Below are 21,011 nucleotides of genomic sequence, written 5' to 3'. Positions count from 1 at the left end.
ATAACCTGATACACTAGCTAGGATGGTAGAGTGTGTAAAGTTACGGCTTATTATGGTCCTCACACAACCTGATGAGGTCATGTACCACGTGAATGCCTGCTCACATGCAGAGCTTTTAAATCATTGGACGAAATACTAACATTTTCTGACACACGTTAGTCTTAAATTGTCTAAGTATGAAAGAACCTATTATTAAATAAATGTATGGTTATTTGTTTTTAAATATCGATTAGTTAACTGTACTTGTTAATTTCCATGAGTAAACACGATACTATGTTTGTTTATAATTTATACACTGTTCAAAGCAAAGGGGCGTGTACACATGCTAATTATATTCACGGTAACTAATACATTTACACGGGATGTTACGAGACTTTTCTAGCACTTGCCAGATAGGCGAAATTTTTCCACCAAAACTTATAATATTATTATCAACTAGACAATTCTAAAATACTTTAATCTAATCGTCGATCTTAACACTTTGATATAGATCTAGTGCCATATCGTTCTAAAATAAGTTAATTATTTTCAAACGTTATAGTGTTCAGTTATACTCAAAATAATCTTCACACTTCACCACTTTCCATGACTGATAGACAGTGTTAGTACTAGATCTAGTAACATACGTGTAAGTCTTTTAAACAGGTCTACTTGCATATTATATCCAGGCTTTTGTGCAGTATGACTGCATATTTTCTTATAAAAAGTAGACTTTTCACGGACCAGTCAGAGTACTGGGGAGATCTTCCTATCGGTAACCATTGATATTCTGACCATAGGGGAGTTAGACACTGGTTAAATTATATATTTTCTAAAAAAAAAAAAAAAACATTGTTTTTCGCCTGGTGGTTGTGATATCCGAAACAAACTTTATATTAACATTATATTAAAATATTAATGGGACCAGAAAAAGAATGTGATTCAATTAGATCATGTAATTAAAACAAGTTAAATCAAAGGTGCACCTTTGGAACTTTAATTATAGTAATAGTGAGACATTGTGTTCTTTCTAGAACTGTATAACTGAGCTGGCAGGGGTCATCCATTTATGACATTCACATGGAAGGGGGGAGGGGCTATAAAAGTCCATTTGTATGGATTTGGTGAGGGTCGTCTATTTAATATCAACATATTTGTGTTTCAGCCACACACAAAATGTATAGGCCTACGTTTAAATGACAGCTCTCCTTTTTTTGTGTGGAAGATATGTAAGTCTGCATCCTGTAATTAAAGAATGGAATCTGTTTAAAAAATTAAAACATCTGCTGTAAGCAATCAAATGAAATGGAATCAGAAATAAAAAGGGTTAACGAACCCATGAGGCCTTACAACTTATTAAAATAACTTAATATATACATGTAGAAAATTATACTTAAAAAAACTTTTCTATAGGCCTACAGTATTTTAATATTTTGATTGAATGCTGACTTGACTTATTTACAATTCTACATACATTCAATGTATTACATTGTTTTTACACAATATTAAATGTTAATAGACAATTACTTTTCGTTATTTATATATATTTCTAGTTAATAATAATAGAAAGCCAAATATCTTGGAAAATGGTGATTTTTTAAATTTATTTAACTTTACTTTTATTGGTCTAAAGTTGCGCAAGAAGCTGACAAAAATATAGACTACATGGCGTCGTTTTGTCAACATCCTCTTCGATTTATGACGTGATGTAAATTATTATTTATTAGATTCCAAATCTAATTTTAAATTCAGTCATAGATCTAGAATAGATCTAAATTTAAAAAAAATTAAGGTAATCTATCGTTTAAGGGTAATCTATCGTTTTAGCGTAATCAATTCGGCTGCAGTAGTAATGTGCGGGAGAGGTAAAAAACTAACTGATCACTGATGAATTCAGAATTATAGAGATCTTGATACAAGTTGATAGGGATAGGCCCCTATTAAATATTAGAATTATTTAGAATATATAAAAAAATAGGTAATCTATCGTTTTGGGTACGTAAAATCGCCCGCGGCTATTAATGTACGAAAAAGTTACCTTATTGTCAAGGCTTTAAACTTTAATAGAAGTAGGGATTTTGGTAAAAAAACACTAATCATCATATAAAAATAAGAATTACATATTCTTGTAGAGCTCAACTAGATCTAGAGTAAAGTTCCACGCGCGGTTAAAACACCGGTGCGATCATCGCCTGTTTATCGCTTCGTACAATATTTGTTTTGATGTTTTATACGAAACTACAGATATCTGCTGTAAACCTGTCCATTTCTAAATATATCCAGGTCAAATTCTTTTGTTTTTCTCCTTCTGGAAGTCGAGTTTTTAAATTTTAAAGTTTCGAGGTATGACGTCGTAGGCGGTTCTAGTTCCCCCTATGAAAAACACTAGGTCCCGGATGAGATGAATAAAACCAACCAATCAAAGCTTTTTATAACTAGGTTAACTATAAATAGCTTCTACAATATATGCGGGACACTGTACATACGATAGATAAGGCTAATAAAGCAACCTGATAGGTAAATAGGGGTGGCCGCAGCTTGGGTGTCGATTACGGTGGTTTCACATCGCTGCGTAACCAACGACTTGAGCTAGACTAGCCTAGTTCTAGATGCTCTATATTTCAAACTAAGCCTAGAATCTGTATACTTTCTATTTTTTTCTGCTGTTTTAAATTATTTCGATCATCTACTTCTTCTAAATCTAGTTTGTGTCTCTACATACAAGCATATCTAAGCAAATGTTACGTTATGTCTTTTAGTGGTTGTTACGTCCCTTTGTTATGATTATTATAGTTGCGTCCCTTGAGTCATCACTGGGTCAACTTTTAATGTCTTTAATTAATTTAATTAACATGTTTTTAATTATTATTTTTGCAATCTATTAATTAATAATACAATCAACAACACGTTTAAGTGTGTAAAATATTTATTTCAATTATTAAAATTGGATCAAAACGTATACAATACGCTCGTTGGCAAGCAGGTTCTTGCGTACGCAGGCAAAAAAAAAAGCGAAAAAAAATATCGCAAGGAGGGACGTCACTAAAACATGAATATCTTAAATACTATGCGTAGGAATACAAAATGACTCATACATATTAAAGTAGAATGGCAGTGGAGTAATACAGTGCTTTCGGTTTGTTTCTGTGTGAAACGGTTATAAAATAGCGCCCGATGAAAATCGGGAATTTGGAATTTTCCGCTATGTGTGACCGCGCGTGGAACTTTACTCTATATGAAAACAAAACAAAAAAGATTTTCTGTCTAGCTCAAATAGTTTTTTTTTTAGCGAATTTTTTTGTGAGGGGTGGAGTGCCCTTGCTTTTGCATTGGCCAATTGTGACAAGTCATGGTATACCTGAATAAATTGAGCATAGTTATTTTACTTGCAGTTGTATTTTGTTCATATTTGCAGAGTTGAGCTAGAATGATATATAGATCTTGTATATGCTGTTGAAATAAATAAAAATAATACAGAAGTATATTTTTGTGTTGGCTTCCTTCCATAACCCCAAAAAAACTGTGCTGCGCAAATATGAAAATGTTTCTAAAGCAATGTTTTACAGTGAATGAAAGAACTACAAAGTTAGCAATCTAAAGTAAATGACTTGAACACTGAAATGTGCATATAACTGCATATAACTGCCCCATTATTTTGGGCAGGTGAAGTAGAGTCCATCTTTAAGACATTTTGTTATAAAACTGTGCTGCGCAGATATGAAAAAGTTTCTAAAGCAATGCTTTATATAAATACAGTGAATGAAAGTACTACATATTTAGCAATCTAAAGTAAATGACTTGAACACTGTAATGTGCATATAATTGCCTTATTATTTTGGGCAGGTGAAGTAGAGTCTATCTTTAAGCCATTTTGTTAAAAGTGAACTGAAGTTATCTGATCAATGTTTTTATGTGTGTATTGTGTATGAATTCTGATTTTCAGCATATAAATATAACTAAGTAAGGGTAAGTAGAACTTGAATACTTAAAATTACAGTTAGCACATAGCTAGTGTAGTGTATTCTAGCAACAGACAGGTAACCTATGTCTGACTCAGCAAAATTTTACTTCAAGCAAAACTAGAACCAGAGTTGAAAAAATGAAAGACAGGTAGATCTATATTAAAATATGTTTAAAACAACAAGTAGGAGATTTGTTTGTACATTACATAAGAATACTGTTGTTAGTGTATCAAAACTAAAAGCCGGCAGATCGGGATGAAGAAATATAACATTGGAGTCAATGGGGGCAACGTGACCTACTTACGGTGACTACTTTCAAATGAGTATTTACTAATGTCAAAGTCAAAATATCCAAAATTAAATATCATTTCTATAAAAATGGGATGTATCTGCTTTGGAAACTTTCATTATCTAAATGGAAACTTTTCAAAAATCGCGTTTTTAAAGCATTTGAAGTTAACCTTTATACCGCGGTAAGACCAAAGCAGAGACAGCATGCAATCAGATCGCTAAGCCATCAAAACAACTGGAAAACCATTCTACTTTTCATTTAACATTAGGAAATGACCTTTTAAACTTAATTAATTACCATAAATTAAAAACTTATTAGTATGCAAAACTAAATCTCGTGCGCCCGGTATCAGAAAGTAATGGGAGATTTCGGGTCATGTTTTTACCGCGATCTCGGCCGATACCGACAAGCCTAATAGAAGTATATTTATATTCATTAGGCCTATATCAACTATATGTCATGATATAATATATTTGTGTCAAATATTATAGATAAATTCTGATAAATGAATAATAAACCTAAATTAAATATAGGCCAGAAATTAACTTTAAACAGCAGTGTTTGCGAGCAAGATTTGTTTTATAAACAGCAGCCATTTGTAAAATAGAGTGGCTTCCCCCTGAATCTCGCGCTATAAGTTTAACAAAAAAAACTTAAACAAGATGGCTGCTATAGTAAATGAGCATGGTTGCATCTGTTGGAAACATCGCTAGTGTTCATTTATTACTGAAAAGTTTTAATTCAGTTGTTTAAAAACAGGTACATAAATGAAACAAGGAAACATTTTTGTATTTTTCAAAACATAAATCCTCCTCAAAATGTGAAATAATTATTAAAATTTAAGGAGTCACCTGTTTTTCACATTACTAGTCGCGGGCGATTTTACGTCCCTAAAACGATATATTACCAAAAAATAATATATAGAATATAGGTTAATATTAAATTTAAAAAAATTGTTTAAGTATATTTAAGTCAAATTTTACAAAATATAACAGATAATTGATTTAAAATAACAATCAGTGACCAAAACAATTTAAAATATCATGAAACTAACTTTAAACAAGGTGTTTGAGGTAAATATTAGTAGACAAAAACAGCAGCCATCTTTCCAAATAAAATTTAGAGTAGTTTCCCTTAATAAATATGTCTATTCGTATGTATATTGTGTTGACTTTGTTGTTTAATATACATAGCTGTCTTGTTTAATATAAGTAGGACAGAGGGCCGTCTTCATATCTTTAATTTCAATTGAAATGAAGGCTATGTCTATGTAAAAATGTATGTACATTCAAGATCTCAAAAACTTTTGGAAGGTTCAACATTTATTAAACCATTTTGTACTGATAAACTTGTCAATTATTACTATTAGGTTGTCCATACATATTCCTCATAAATGATGTTGGACTCAAAATATGGGACGGGGTAAAATATTTTTTTTTAAAATGATGAAGAACATATTTTTATTCGTTAGAAATTGTGATTAAGGGTTCGGGTATAGTAAGAACTGCAATATGATATGAAATCATCATCTTGCTTTTAGTGACGATTGGGGGAAAGGGAATTCATTGGGAAAAGTATGACGTCATTTATGGGTGATCCATTTAAGCCTAGTTGTTTATTTTGTCTGTAGACATTAAATTAGTCTTAGGCCTACACTTTTTCTGAATTAAGATTATTGTGTTTATGAAAATAGGTTTAAATTTTAATTAGTTACATTTGAATACCACATGTTTTTTTTTGTTTGTTTTTTCTTTGCCTTCTGCTTTCATAAGATTTTGATTTGTTCAGTAATCGATGTTTACCCCTCCCCACCATCCATTATTACAAAAACAAAAAACACCCACTATGTAGTGATATCTCCCTCTAGAAAAATACTAGATCAACGTAAAGTCCGTAGGAGAATTAGAATCTTATCTCTTATTCGTCTGTTAAAAATAGAAGTAGTCATTTTTCTCAACCCCACTGTTTCATCCCCAAATAAGCACAACGCCACCAAGTTCGCGACACGCTTGACGTCATTTGTCATTAGGCTAATGTTAAAGAAAGAGATACCGAGTAATTAAAGAAAAATCAAAACAGGCACTATGGCATTGAGACTTTAGCGACTTTAACCTGACGAATAAATCTAAATGACTTTAGTTCAGTAAATTATATTGGACTTTAATTTATTACAGTGGCATGCTGTTCTCCCTCTACTATACAAATTCACATGCTTATAATTTCTGCAACCTGCTGCCCTGAGACGTTCGGCTCTAAAATGCCAGTGACACAGCGGCTTCTGTAAATGCAATTTTGGCTCCCGGTCCCACCGATGAACTTCGTCTGCCCATTAAGCTCCACGCAAAACTTGTGATTAATATATGGAAATAGCGCATGGTTGTGTCAACAGGCCCCCCCCCCAAAAAAAAAAAACTCAGCTCTTAAAGGTGCGCCGAACTTCATAAAAGATATCGTCGGACTCAGGAGTATGGCCGACGGCCAAAAATGTTACCAATAAACTTAAACAAGATGGCTTCTAAAGTAAATGAGCTTGGTTACATCTCATGAAAACATCCCTAATCTTTATTTATTACTGAAAAGTTTTAATACAATTGTTCGAAAACAGGTAGGCCTACATGAATGAGGTTTGAAACATTTCTGTAACTTTTACAACATAAATCTTTCTAAAAATGTGAAATAATTACAAAAATTATATGAGTCACCCTTTTTTCACATTACTAGCCTCGGATGATTTTACGTATCTAAAACGATAGATTACCAAAATTAACAATAATAATATAGTCGATTCTAGTTATTTTTAATTTATTATTTCAGTAGTATTTTTTATTGTATTATAAGTAGTTTTTCTTACTAAATCTAAAAGAAAAAATTTCTAAAATTTACCCAATTTTCAATTTAAACATGACCACTGAATGATAGACATCCATATTTAATCCATTAGGCACTAATTTTGAAGTTTTTAGTTCGTTTTAAGCTAAATTACTAAATTTAATATTTATTGTCACTCACTGCCAAGCAAGACACACCTTTCCATGACAACCCATTCTCCACAGAAAATTTAAAATGCTTTTCTGACATATTTAGACCTGCCACCTATAGCATGTTTTTATAACGTGAAAACCTGCCATTTTGCTCGTGGTAAATATTTTTAAAAGTAATTCTAAGAAGGTCTCTAGAACTAAGACGAAAAATCGTCGGAAGTCATGGATCCGGTCCGTACGCCATATTGTTGTTAGCAACCAGCCTCCGGGGTAGCGAGCAATTCTATAAGTATTATAGAGCAATATAAGTATTATTTATTTTAGTTAGGCCTAGCCTACTTACTTCTGTACTAAACTGTACTTCAACTTGAATTCTTGGGAGGCCTAATCATTTTAAATTTAAATTAGAAGTAGAATCTAGATCTACTAGCCATCGGTATCCGTTTCACATGAATTATAGGCCTATATATTTTAAAATGTTGTACTTGTTTTGAGAAATTTTTTTTATAAAACAGTTATTGGTCAAAACGCAATGTGCTTTACTACACGCTGAACGATATTAGTGACAAAGTAAAGAAATAACTAATTAGCTAAAAATTCGACACATTTAACCTAACACAGGCACACACTGATTAAGAGACTTAAAATTAAGAGACTTAAAACATTTAGTTAAAAACCCGGCTGTTCAAAGGCAGTTATGTTGTTTTTGTCTTTTAAAATAAAAATCTATAATGTGAATAGATTCTTGAGTAGATTATAGGCTAAATCTAGATCTAGCGTCTACATCTAGTTTTTCCGTAGATCTCGTCTAGATCTAGAATCCAAATAGATAAAGTAAATTTTATAAGTTTAGGCCGAGAAAATTGTATTATATACATTTCATAGCGTGCGTAGATCTAAATCAAATTTGAATAAAATAGTTCATTTCTTTATGTTCTAAAATCGGAAGATGACGCCATGAGTTTTGTGTAAACATTTGGCGAGTGACGTCATTGTTTTGTGCGTTCTTTTTCACAACTATAAACACTTTTCCTGTTGCATAATTAAAACTGTTTTCTACATTCGGATATGCCTTTATTTTTTATTTTTCTTCTTTAAATAAAAATTGTGGTTATACATTTAAAACATCTACCATATTATTTTCAACAAAAATCCGTATCAAGTTCTCCATATATTGCTGAAGATTCTGATGTGATATCCAGCAAAAATATTTTGCGGACAGAGAGAGAGAAGTGCGCACTTGGGCTTTTATATATTAGGACTGATACTATATTGTGATATATTTGTGTCAAATATTATAGAAAACTGAATAATAAACCAAAATCAATGGCTTAATATATCAATATAGGCCAGAAATTAACTATAAACAGCACTGTTTGCGAGCAAGATTTGCTAGGCCTATATACTATATATAATATATATATAAATAGCAGCCAGCTGTAAATTAGAGTCATTTTCCCTGAATCTGGTGCTATAATTTTACCAAAAAACTTAAAGATGGCTGCTAAAGTACAGTAAATGAGCTTGGTTGCATCTGATCAAAACATCGCTAGTTTTTATTTATTACTGAAAAGTTTTAACACAATTGTTTAAAAACAGGTACATGAATGAAACTTTGAAAATTTTTTATAACTTTCAAAACAAAACTCCTCCTAAAAATGTGAAATAATGACTAAAATGTAATGAGTCACCAGTTGTTCTCATTACTTTTTTTGTGTGTGTAAAATTATAGAGATTCAGTCAGGGGAAACCACTCTCGCAAACATTGCTGCTTAGTGTTTAAAGTTAACAAGCTGACCCGCTACGTAGTATACGCCGCCATCTAGTTGTTTTATTTTCTGCTTATTGGCAATTCATAATTTGTGAATTCAACACTACACCCTCCCCCCTCTCTTCTCCCCCCCCCCCCCGATTTCTGGCCTATATTTGAATATTGATCTATTTAATATTTCCATTATTTAGCCACTGATTTTTGTTTATTATTCAGTATCTATAATATTTGACACAAACATATCACAATATATTTCTATTCAAGTCTTAACAATGAGGCACCTTTTTCCATTACTAGCCTCGGTCGATTTTACGAACCTAAAACGATAGATTACAGATTTTACGCACATAAAATGATAGATTACCATATTATATAGGCTAATGGGCCTCTACTAAATTTAAGCGTCATAGTTAAGCCATTCATCATATTATAATTCAAGAGCCACTATTTCTCTAACAGTCTTACACATTTTTCACCTTAGGTCTTTTTAAAAGCACAAATGGTTTAATACATTTTTCCACTATTAAGAAAGGGAAAAGAATAGGGTAAAGGTTGTGTTTAGGTTGTGATTAACTAATGATAACTCCGCTATCCTAATAATTGCACCACTAAATCTGACTTTGAGAAAGTGCCAGTTTAAAAAAAATTCTTTAGCCTTAGCAGTGTCCCAGTTTTTAATAGATTTACAAGGCTAACATACTTATATCTAGAGCTGCTTACATTTTTTATATAAAGTATGTTCATATAAAATCTAATTTTTTTCCTCTGCAGGTTTCAGAAAATGGCTTTTATCATTGTTGAGAATCTCCGTGGCTTTTTTAACAGTCGACCTCCACTAGTTGTTTTTATGATTTGCTTGGCTTCTTTTGCAATAGCTCTTATAACTTTTGCATATATTGTAAAGACAAAAGAAATGGCCAACCCTGATGTATCAGAGGTAACATTTCATTCAGCTATCTTATGACAAGTAGACAATAAATGTCAACCAGAACTCAATGTTTTCAAATTGTTTGTGTCTATTGAAATAGAATAGTACTGTTGGTTACCTTTTGTCTCAGTGTCACTTAATCAAAGCCATGAGTAAAACTTATTTTACAAACTTTTATTCAAATGAATTTAATTAAAGGAACATCAAAAGATTTTTCAGTGTTTAAGGTAAAACAAATTATTATGTTTTCATAAAGTAATTTCTATTATAGAAATATTTATTAACGAGATAAATGGCCCGTTGAGGGAGAGATACAACGGGTGTTAGGTTGATAGTGTTGTCTTTTAAATATAGTCATGGTTAAAACCTTAAACCTTGAATCTAAGCTCAAACTTGACAACAATCGCATTTAGAGTTTCTTTCAGGTAACTCTTCTGGAGAGTAGGGGGTGGGGTAGGCCAGAAGAAAGTCTGCCACCCCCAATGACACCATAGAATGTATAAAGAAAATATATACTTTTATCAGTGTCAGACTCCTCCCCAGAAAAATTTAAACCACCCCCCCCCCCACCAAAAATTTCAAGTATCCCCCCCTCCGGGGAGGAAAACATCTAAAAGAAACACTGGTCCCATTTGTAGAGCATACAGACTAAAGGTAGAGCCTAATTCTATAAAATAAACCTGTTTACTACTTTTGGCTGATAAACCTCATTCATGAAGTATTTCTTTCAGACTTTTTTTTCCAGGGGTGGGGCACTTGAAGCAATAAAATTCTCCGGCACGGGGGAGGCGGACACTGGTAAAATTATATATTTTCTATATAAATTATATTTCGTTGTTTTTTTGGGAGGGGGGAAGGGGGGGGGGGGGGCTTTGCCCCTACCTGAAGAGATGCATGATAGAAACTCCACGCAAACCATTTTAAAAATTAGACACATTAATTAGTCCGTAGTGTCAGTGTTTTTATTATAAAAATATCGATAACGTCATTTCTGTTGAGGGGGGTGCAGCTTAGATGTTCTTACAGGAGGGGGTGGGCTTCGCCTCTACCACGAAGAGATGCATGAAAGGAACTCTTCACGCAAACCACTTTTAAGATTAGACAAAATTGGCTTTTAATTCATTGTTTACTCGAGAATCAATGACGTCATATTATTGTGTGTACTTCTCCGGCTTGAGACTATTTCTTACTATATGCTCCATGTGACGTTTCGTTTTCGTATTACTATGCATGTTTTTACTCTTCTTGTGTTTTCTCTATAGTAAAAGCGTTCCCGACAGATACATAGATAGATACATAGACAGATAGATACACAGACAGCGAAACTATTATTATAGATGTTGAGAATACAAATAATTACCACCAATTATTTCCCACTAGCTTAACTCCCATTCCCTGTGACAATTATTCCACTTTCCAAAAATGTCCAACAAAATCGGGGTTAATGACATCTTTGTTGTGTACAGATGAAAGGGGCAAGTATTTATTTGATCTTGATGTTTATTATTTGAATTTTAAATTTGGTTTAAAACCAGCTACCAAATTTGACAGTATTTATTCTAGAAGTGAAGCTTTAGTTCTACGAGGACATCCAGTTCTGGCACATGGATTTATCAAACTGTATTTATTCATTGATCAATTCATTCTAGTCAAATTAATAAAGAACTGTATAATATTGTCTTAGGGCTTTATTATACTTGTTTATAGGTAGTGATTGGCTTTTTTTTTTTTATTATTGAACTACAGGATTGGAATACTTTTTTGACAAAATTTTCAAAACTGGATTTTTGTGTTCCCCACAATGCATCTATGCATATAAATGCAAGTTCACCTATAAAGGTAGCAGACCAGAGTCCAGCTGAAGTTTATAACAGTTTAAAAGATAAAATTCAAGATGTGGATGCTGTAGAGTCTAGACAGAGCAAACGATCAGTGACCAACAGGGCAAGTCCGGTGTCAGCAACATTGAGCAGAGAAGATCCAGTAACCCAGGAGCCTAGTACAACTGTCTACTCTAGGGATAGCATTGTGTAAGTACAACTGTCTACTCTAGGGATAGTATTGTGTAAGTACAACTGTCTACTCTAGGGATAGCATTGTGTAAGTACAACTGTCTACTCTAGCATTGTGTAAGTACAACTGTCTACTCTAGGGATAGCATTGTGTAAGTACAACTGTCTACTCTAGCATTGTGTAAGTACAACTGTCTACTCTAGGGATAGCATTGTGTAAGTACAACTGTCTACTCTAGCATTGTGTAAGTACAACTGTCTACTCTAGGGATAGCATTGTGTAAGTACAACTGTCTACTCTAGCATCGATTTCTTTCTAAAAAAAAAAAAAAATTAAAACTTACGTCAAACTAATAATGATGAATTAGATGCAATCGTGTGTGTTGTGTTATCTGCAGATCTAGCTCTAGATAAATTCCTTGTATTCTCGAATCAGCTGATCTGTGAAGCTAAAAAGCAAAGATTTATATCAAATATTTAAGGACTAAAATAGTTTAATATAGAAACTTGTTTTTTTTTTTGTTTCTAATTAATTTAGGTTTGGCCTATCGGAATTTCTAGAATCTCTAGATTTAGGTTAGATAAATTTATTGTATAGTTAAATGAGAAGAGTTGGACAGAGTGGTCTAGCAGTAGAGAGCTGGACTGCTAACCCGTAAGTCTTGAGTTCGAATCCGGGTTCAAGTCAGTAGACCGTACCTGACTCATGTGCGACCACACTATCTCTTCATATGCCGAGGTCACAGAAACAAGTGAACTCTACTTCACTTGCCCTATAGACCGTAAGGTTTGAAAGGGGAACTCAAACTTTTAACAAATGAGAAGAACTGCCCAGCGTATCCTATTAAAAATTGCTAAGTGTTGTAACCAAATAAAAATAGCAACAGTCGTATCGTTGAAGCTATAGCCAACAGAAAATTTAGCTTTATAATGCGTTAAACTTTTGAATGGGCAACACGATCTTCCACTGAAGCTGCTATGCTTGTTGTAAAAAGGTAAATGAATCATGTAACATCAGTATTATTCAAGTAATTGTTCTGAACTTTTATAATTAAAGCTGTGTTTCTACCAATGAATATATCAATAAATTAAATAATGTCTTTAAATAAACTTGTGATTAATAGTTTGGTAAAAAAAGAACATTATTATATGTATTTTACATCTCTACACATAGTGCAGATTCTTTCATGTAACCAAACAGAAAAAAAATATATATATAAACTTGAGTTTTAGTAGTATACAGATAGGTAGTCTTTTATGTCATTGTGTTATGATGCGAAGGAAGAGGGTGGGGATGGCAGGATATGCTGGGGGCAGTAGATAGACTGATCACATTTGTGTATTCCCTAGTATAAAACCTAATGTTCATTCTATTACTGATAGAAAGCCTCCATTAAAATGTGGTCACTTGTTGATTTCAGCAATGTTACAATGTATCTAAACATTAAAGTGGCCCCCACACCAGAGCTGCTGTCCTTCCCCCTCAATTTGATGCATTTAACTGCAACTATTACTGGGAAAATGCTGGATTTAAAAGGTACTCCTATTTTTATTTTTTTTCTATGCAGTAAAGTGGATGTATTGTAATAGTGCTGAATTACTAACAAATATATTGACAGTTTTCACGCGGAATATAAAGGATGCATTGGATTTGTGCAAAAATCTAAATTGAGGTTTTGAGATTTTATAATTTTCTGGAGCTGGAAAAACCTAGTTTTCCCGTTCTCTCCGTCTGTGTTTGTATGTAAACACCATACTTAATTACCGGTTCAGTTTGCTTGACAAATTCATATATAAGTATTTTATCAAATTTAGAGTTTTCAATTACCTTTGAGCAATTTCCGTTAACAGGAAGTCGTAGTTACTCTACTTCCCGTTTCTCAAAAGCCAATAACTTGAGTACTATGTAAGTTAGATAAATGAAATTTCATGTTAAATTATTACAAGTTTCTATCAGCTTTTGAACATTTGTGATTAACCGGAAGTGGTACTTAATTTCTATGTGAACACAATAACTTCAATGCTGTTCCAGTTGGGTGAAAAGTATTTCATATATAAGATCTAAAGTTCAATTACTTTCAACTTTTGAGTGAACTCAGATCACAGGAAGTGGTACTTTACTCAATTTCAGGTTTCTAAAATACCCATAATTGGAGTACCATTTCATTTAGGTAGACAACATTTCAGGAGCTGTTTTAAATGTACCATCTATAAAGCAGTGCTGATTAACATTCAATAACCTAAGGTTGTCCTCAGTTCCAAACAAAACCATCCTACCTCTTGACTCGGCACCAGAATCGTTAGTCGTTAAAAATTACATTATTTTAATTTAATTTTTTTTTTTTTTTTTTTTTTTTGGTTCTCATCATCGTTATTATTTCCTTATATAAACCTCAGTCAAGGTGGTTTATGTCGCGGGGGGTTTTTGTCCAGGGGGTTTTTGACCATGAGCCCTCCTAAAGCAATTACTAAGAAATCTGGACTTCTATGAGTTTTTTTTCAAAAAATAATTTGGTTTTGTCACAACTTCAATATTCTACAACTGAACAAACTATCTCTCTTACTGTTATAAAATAATAAATGACAAAGTTTAGGGGAGATCACTCTGGCTTTATTTATTTTATTTTTAGTCTAAAAATTATTAACATGACATTATACTTATGTATACTGTTTATCAGTACCAAGGACATATTTAGGTATACAGTTTGTCAGTATTAATCTGAAGTACTTAGCACGTGTATTAACTTGTTTATTCTACTTCCTGTTTGAAGAGAGTCAGGAACACATCTATGTGACAATGATATTTGCCAGCAACCTGACAAAAAGTAACTGCGAGGAATGGCTGGGCTCTGAGTGCAGGCTACACACTATAAATACTTGTGTGACATTTACTGCTCCAGCCTTCTTGTTGCCACACACTCAGTAAGTCAGTTGTGTGCAAGTTGTTCTCTGTTTCTTTATATCTGTTTCTTCTATATCTGTTTCTTTTATATCTGTTTGTTCTTGTTGCCACACACTCAGTAAGTCAGTTGTGTGCAAGTTGTTCTCTGTTTCTTTATATCTGTTTCTTCTATATCTGTTTCTTTTATATCTGTTTGTTCTTGTTGCCACACACTCAGTAAGTCAGTTGTGTGCAAGTTGTTCTCTGTTTCTTCTATATCTGTTTCTTCTATATCTGTTTCATCTATGTCTGTTTGTTCTATATCTGTTTGTTCTTGTTGCCACACACTCAGTAAGTCAGTTGCACGCAAGTTGTTCTCTGTTTCTTCTATGTCTGTTTCTTCTATCTGCTAGCTTGTTTATTTTTTCTATCCGCTAGATTGTTTATTCCATCTGCTAATTTGTTTTATTCTATTTGCTAGATTGTTTGTTCTTTACTTATTGTTTCAGGAAGCCCAAACAAGCTGAGGTGTGTGGAGATTTAGAGGGGGTGACCAAAAACATGTCAGCTGCCAACACTGCCATTAGTCAGAACTCAGATTGGTGCCACAGTGGTGGACACTTGAGGGTGGAATATTCCTTGGATGATTCTCTGACAGTCATGCTGTCACAAGTAAGTAGAATATTCCATGTCATCTTATTTGTGTCACTGCCATTGTCATCTTATTTGTGTGTTTGCAAACCGCCATAAATATATAATGTGTACACTACCATTTTTTTCTGGTGCAGCAAGAGAGATCACTCATCAATCTTCATCTTATGAGGACAAGTTATTTTCTCTTTGTAATGGTAGTGACTATGTTTTGCTATGCTATGATTAAAGGCAGACCTGGGAAGATAAAAACAGTCCATGTTCATTATGACAAGGTAAGGTATTCAATTGGTGCATAACATTAGGTTGACCAAACTAAAGGCCCATCGCAGACATTTCTTGTGAGTTTCTCCTGTTAGAACTTTAAAATCAGTGACACCAATTGTTTTATAACATCTCAATACATTTTAAAAACTGCTAATTTTACAAGTTAGCAGAAAACGGAAAATGAATCTCATTTTTTTTCCTCCTCATTGCAGCTAGCACTCTGTTCTTTCATTTCTGTATGGGGGAAATCATGTTTTAAAGACTGGAGTTCACTCATTTCTTCTTAGATTACGGTTCCGTGCATAATTTTCTTCAAACAACCCCCCATTTTTATACAATACTAGACACTAATTATACTGGATAACTGGGTTTCTGGAGGGGGTGGGGTCATCCATAAAGGATGTAACGTTTGGGTGGGGTCATCCATAAAGGATGTAACGTTTGGGTGGGGTCATCCATAAAGGATGTAACGTTTGACAATTTTTATCTTTCCCCTCCAGACTGTCACACACCATCACAAAAAACCAGACCCCACATTCTAAAAGATGTCACACCGCAGACATGTTATTCACAGATTTTGGCTAAGCATGGTTCTGACCACACTATCCCTTCAAATTCTGAGGTCACAAAAATGGCTGAACTCTACTTCACCTGCCCCATATCCCACGAAGTCCTGATCGGCAACTACCATTTACATCCAAAGCAGAAAAAAAAAATTTAACATTGACATGGTGTGTCCCGAATCAATACCACCCGCATGGGGTACTATTATACTATTAACTTGGCGAGCTGGGCACATACTATAAAGTGCAAATTATTGGGTTAATTTACTTAACATCGTATAATAAAGTTAAATTACGCCAATATTATTTTATATTAAATTATATCTTAATTTAGCCAATTCAATTGCTAAACAAACAAAGATTTATATAAAACTAGCATACCCGTCTCCGCACTTTGCCATAGGAATAGAAGAAAATCTGACGAAATATATAAGAAGGTTTCATTCACGCGTTACCAGTCCAATATTCTTAGACGTGTGACCTTGTTTTCTAAAACTGAGTTATTTAAATGTAAACAATGCCTGCGCTTTGATCATAAATATCGGGACACGGGTTTACCTACACTACCTCATGAAAACCTTGTGTGTACTTTAATCACTGACCGAAACAATGAGTTAGAACAGACTTTGGTTACTGCCCATGTGTCAGGGAAGTAGCAGGGCTCTCTGGAGCCCCCAAATTACACTACCGCAGAGGCGCTAACATAGGCGCCATCATGCTCATAGGATAACTCAGAGCTCCAAATAGCATCCTGTTAACGATGCGTGGAACGGAGTGATCTAGAGGTAGGGAGCTGGACTGCTAACCCGTAAGTCTCGAGTTCGAATCCGGGTTCAAGTCAGTTGACCGTCCCTGAGTCCACCCAAATATTGTAGACTCAAATAATTTTAAAGCACTGCCCAGCATATCCTATTAAAAATTGATATAAGTGTTGGAACCTAATAAAAATAGCAAACAAACTATAGCTACAGAAAATTAAGTTTTAAATGCATTAAACTTTTGAATGGGCAACATGGTCTTCAATGGAAGCTGCCATGTTTGTTGTGAAAATAAGTAACTAAATCAATGGAAGTCATTAAGCTGGTGAAAGTTTTTTTTACTTTTTCTGAAAATGAAGTCTGTTCTGAACTTTTTAACAGCTTGGTAAAAAAGAACATTCTCTACAAAAATTTGTCTTTTACATTTCTACACATAGAACAGATGCTTTAATATAACAGAACAAACAAACAAAAAAATAAATATACAAACTTGTAAACAAAGGAGACTTTTAGTAGAATATAGATATTTTTCAAAAAAATGTTTTTACATCTAAACATTAATCGACTTCAATTTTAATAACACCAAAGCTCTCAGAAATGGACTAACTTTCAGAAAAATATAACAATACTAGATAAAAATAAAATCCAAAAACAGATTTTACATGGAATATTTAATTGAAATATGGAGGAATCTGGCTGCTACATCTTTAAAATATGAATTGAATTCTAGTGTAATATTAAATGAGATGTTTTATTTTGAAGTAACTGCTGACCTCTATATCCTTTGATTAGGTGACAAGTCAGCCCTAAGTTGTGGTACCACTTCCCTTGAATGTCAGGTTGACATGAAAGGTCTCAAGTTGCTGAAGTATTGAATCTGTCAAAGATATCTGTGAATGTCTGGTAAAGATATCTGAGAATGTAATTTTGTTATAGGTATCTGTGAATAATTGTAGTAAAAAGAAATCTGAGAATGTCTGTTGCAAAGTTAATTGAGAATATCTGAAAACATGCTAAATCTGATCATCTGCCGTACTGACATGTATAAATGTAGTTTTTGTAGTGCACATTCTAATGGACTCATGTCACCAGTTGTTCTTATGTAGTTTTTGTAGTGCACATTCTAATGGACTCATGTCACCAGTTGTTCTTACCCTTTCAAGTGACAACACTAAATGAAGTTAGTCTAGTGCTTCCAGCAAGTGTGCTATATATAGGCATTTATTGCTGGCTTCTTAGTTTGATGTTTGACTGTGTAAGATGTAATTTTAATGTCTGACTGTAAGATGTAATTTAGATGTTTGACTGTGTAAGATGTTTGACCAGTAGATACAGCATGTACAGTAGATGTCAAAGTGAAAGTTTGAAGGTTTTTTTTTTTACCTGCATTGGAAAATTTGATTTCATAAACATTCCCACTGATGGGCTCATTGAATTGTGCATTCAAGATTGAAAGACATTTTGAAACATCTAAATGTAGATCTCTATCTAAAGGGAATGGCCACTTACTCGTGTATTTTGTTTGAGTTACATTCTGTGCTAAAGCTTCATGGAAGTTGTAGGGGAGCTAATTGGCATTTTAAAAAATTGTCCTCCATTTAGTATTGCTGCTGTTGACGTTGTGATGGGAACCTAGTGATATTGACTTGTGATATTAAGCTTATGTAGAGCCTGGGTGTGGTGGTGATCATTGAGTGGATTGACAATCCCTGAAAACTTGTGCAAACACTTGTGAGAAACAGATTCTCCCTACCAGAGCTCCCCGCTGCTGTAGATAGCCCTTACAAATGTTTGTGGAGATGAATAAGGGGGAGTGAGTCAAACTTTCTCATGTTATTCTTAGAAACTTTTTTTAATGAATATCTGAGTTGAAATAGTTGAAGAAATTGTTTTGGTACAAAACTTCAAGTCTACGTGGTTAAGAGATCAACAAAAGATTGACTAAAAATACTAGGTATATAAATAAATTTACTTTAATTTGTTTATAATTAACTGGACACTTTTATTACCTGTATTATTTGTGTTGACAACTCTTTGTAAAGAACTCTTGCTCTAGACCTCTTATCATGTTTGTTTTCAGTTTTCATTCTATGTCTTTAGATCAGTGGCCACTTGAGTCACAGATTGGATTTAAAACTTGTCATTTTTTAAGTAGATTTGAACAATTAAAATTGCCCTTGTCTATTTTTATTTTATTTGGCTTTAAATAGATTGTGAATGCAATGAAATGTGTTTATCTTTTGCTCTCCAAGTCCCTGCATATTGGATGAATAGGCTCAAGATGGAAAGGCCGCTACAAACTTCATCAACCATTGTTTATAATCTGATCTGTATCATTGTACAATTTGCAAGTTAAAACATAGATTGTGACAGTATGTTTTGTTCAAATGACCAAGTTACTAGAAAAAACTAAAACAAGATTTGGCAGACGTCCTTACCAATTATGACTGGTTTTAAAAAGTCTCAAGCAACACCCTAACCTTACTCTCTACAAGCAGGTGGACAGGATTTGTTCAAGCTCTATTGGCACTATTCATTCAGTGATTGAATATGACAAAAAAATCTTTAACCCAAATGTCAAGTTTGGGATTCAATAGTTGCCTACACCAACACTATGGATGGCATATTTTGTTGTCAGAAATCAGTCAAGAAGATAATGTTTGTTAAATTTACTAATTTATGTTTCTTTGTTCCATTGAAACAAAGAATTGTTGCTATTGTTTAAACTTTATTTCTAAAACGATGTGGGACAATTTTTATTCATGTATGTATATAAATTAAAATATGTTTATCATATATATTTATATATATATACATGTATATATAATCATGTAAATTTATATATATATATATATATATATATATATATATATATATTGTTTTTCTTTCCATGAGGATGATACTTGTCATGTTAATATTTTAACTTAAAAAATTTAAATATAAAGGTTTCATTTCTTTTTCTATACTTTTGTTTTTTTTTTAATCTACACTACTTAACTATGACATGTTGTGTACTACCAACAGTTTTATTGTTTTCATTGGGTTTGGCAGTTACACCTTGGCAACAGTTCTGTTATGTTTGGGTAACTTAACTGCTTATTTCAAAATGACATTTTTTTTTTTGTTATTTGAGACTTTTTCTTTAATTGTCAGAAATCTTAGAATCAGGGATTGCCATTTTCTGGAGAGGCTCTTTTTCATTGTAAATAAATTTGGAACGACTTTTGAGAAACTACAAAGTTAAAACTGTCAGCTGCTGCCTATTATTGTGATATGTCTAACTCACCATATCCCTCCCTGACCTTCTTGACATATGTCTAACTCACCATATCCCTCCCTGACCTTCTTGACATATGTCTAACTCACCATATCCCTCCCTGACCTTCTTGACATATGTCTAACTCACCATATCCCTCCCTGGCCTTCTTGACATATGTCTAACTCACCATATCCCTCCCTGACCTTCTTGACATATGGCTGAGCTCTAGGAAATAATGAGACGCCTCTACCACACATTTTTCTCTGTCACTTGACATTATCACAGATTACCTATCAATATCTGCCTTCCTTTTTAAAAATGTCTGCCCCCCTGTAAAGAGTCTTTGTAAATTTCATATAGATTCTTCATGCGCTGGGTTGATTTGTATTGTTTGGTATCCATTGATTTAATCAAGTATTTGCCCATTAATGTTTTGGAGGAGTTAAGTCGTGGGGCATCCTGTCCAGCTGATAACAAGTGTTTGCTTGAGCTGTGTCCCTGACCTGTTTACAACTGGCATTGGGGAGTTAATATGACTACCAATTGAACAGTTTCTTTAGTATGTCCCACTTAATATGACTACCAATTGAACGGTTTCTTTAGTATGTCCCACTTAATATGACTACGAATTGAACAGTTTCTTTAGTATGTCCCACTTAATATGACTACCAATTGAACAGTTTCTTTAGTATGTCCCACTTAATATG

The 21,011-nt window shown here is 33.3% G+C and overlaps 2 protein-coding genes across 7 annotated transcripts in view; one reads left to right on the top strand and one right to left on the bottom strand.

The window, feature by feature from the left end:
* Positions 1-313, bottom strand: part of LOC131954529 (uncharacterized) — a 28,727-nt gene extending 28,414 nt beyond the window's left edge. The window contains exon 1 of the mRNA XM_059318281.1: positions 244-313. The gene's annotated coding sequence lies outside the window, so the exon portion shown is untranslated. The remainder of the gene's footprint in view (positions 1-243) is intronic.
* LOC131954530 (transmembrane protein 248) lies at positions 52-20,002 on the top strand. 6 transcript variants are annotated; one of them, XM_059318285.1, is made up of 8 exons: positions 52-174; positions 9,757-9,922; positions 11,660-11,943; positions 13,347-13,462; positions 14,697-14,847; positions 15,316-15,478; positions 15,595-15,732; positions 17,838-20,002. In XM_059318285.1, exons 2-8 carry the CDS (start codon positions 9,767-9,769, stop codon positions 17,853-17,855), a joined length of 1,026 nt encoding a protein of 341 aa, XP_059174268.1. In that variant the 5' UTR covers positions 52-174; positions 9,757-9,766; the 3' UTR covers positions 17,856-20,002. The 6 variants fall into 6 exon arrangements, with proteins under 6 accessions (XP_059174268.1, XP_059174269.1, XP_059174270.1 ...); XM_059318286.1 differs by having other exon boundaries at positions 87-154; XM_059318287.1 differs by lacking the exon at positions 52-174 and adding an exon at positions 736-754.
* The last annotated feature ends 1,009 nt before the right edge of the window (positions 20,003-21,011 follow it).

The sequence above is a fragment of the Physella acuta genome, unplaced genomic scaffold (genome assembly GCF_028476545.2).
Source record: "Physella acuta isolate Inbredline_101_S28 unplaced genomic scaffold, ASM2847654v3 ptg001009l, whole genome shotgun sequence".
Lineage (NCBI taxonomy): Eukaryota > Metazoa > Mollusca > Gastropoda > Physidae > Physella > Physella acuta.
Note: the sequence above shows the minus strand (reverse complement) of the source record. Positions and strands in the feature narration are given on the sequence as shown.

Excerpts from the sequence above, each read along its gene's own strand:
- LOC131954530 (XM_059318282.1), top strand. Across the intron at positions 11,944-13,346 it reads TACTCTAGGGATAGCATTGT|CAATGTTACAATGTATCTAA; the intron begins GTAAGTACAACT and ends TGTTGATTTCAG. Across the intron at positions 14,848-15,315 it reads TTCTTGTTGCCACACACTCA|GAAGCCCAAACAAGCTGAGG; the intron begins GTAAGTCAGTTG and ends TTATTGTTTCAG.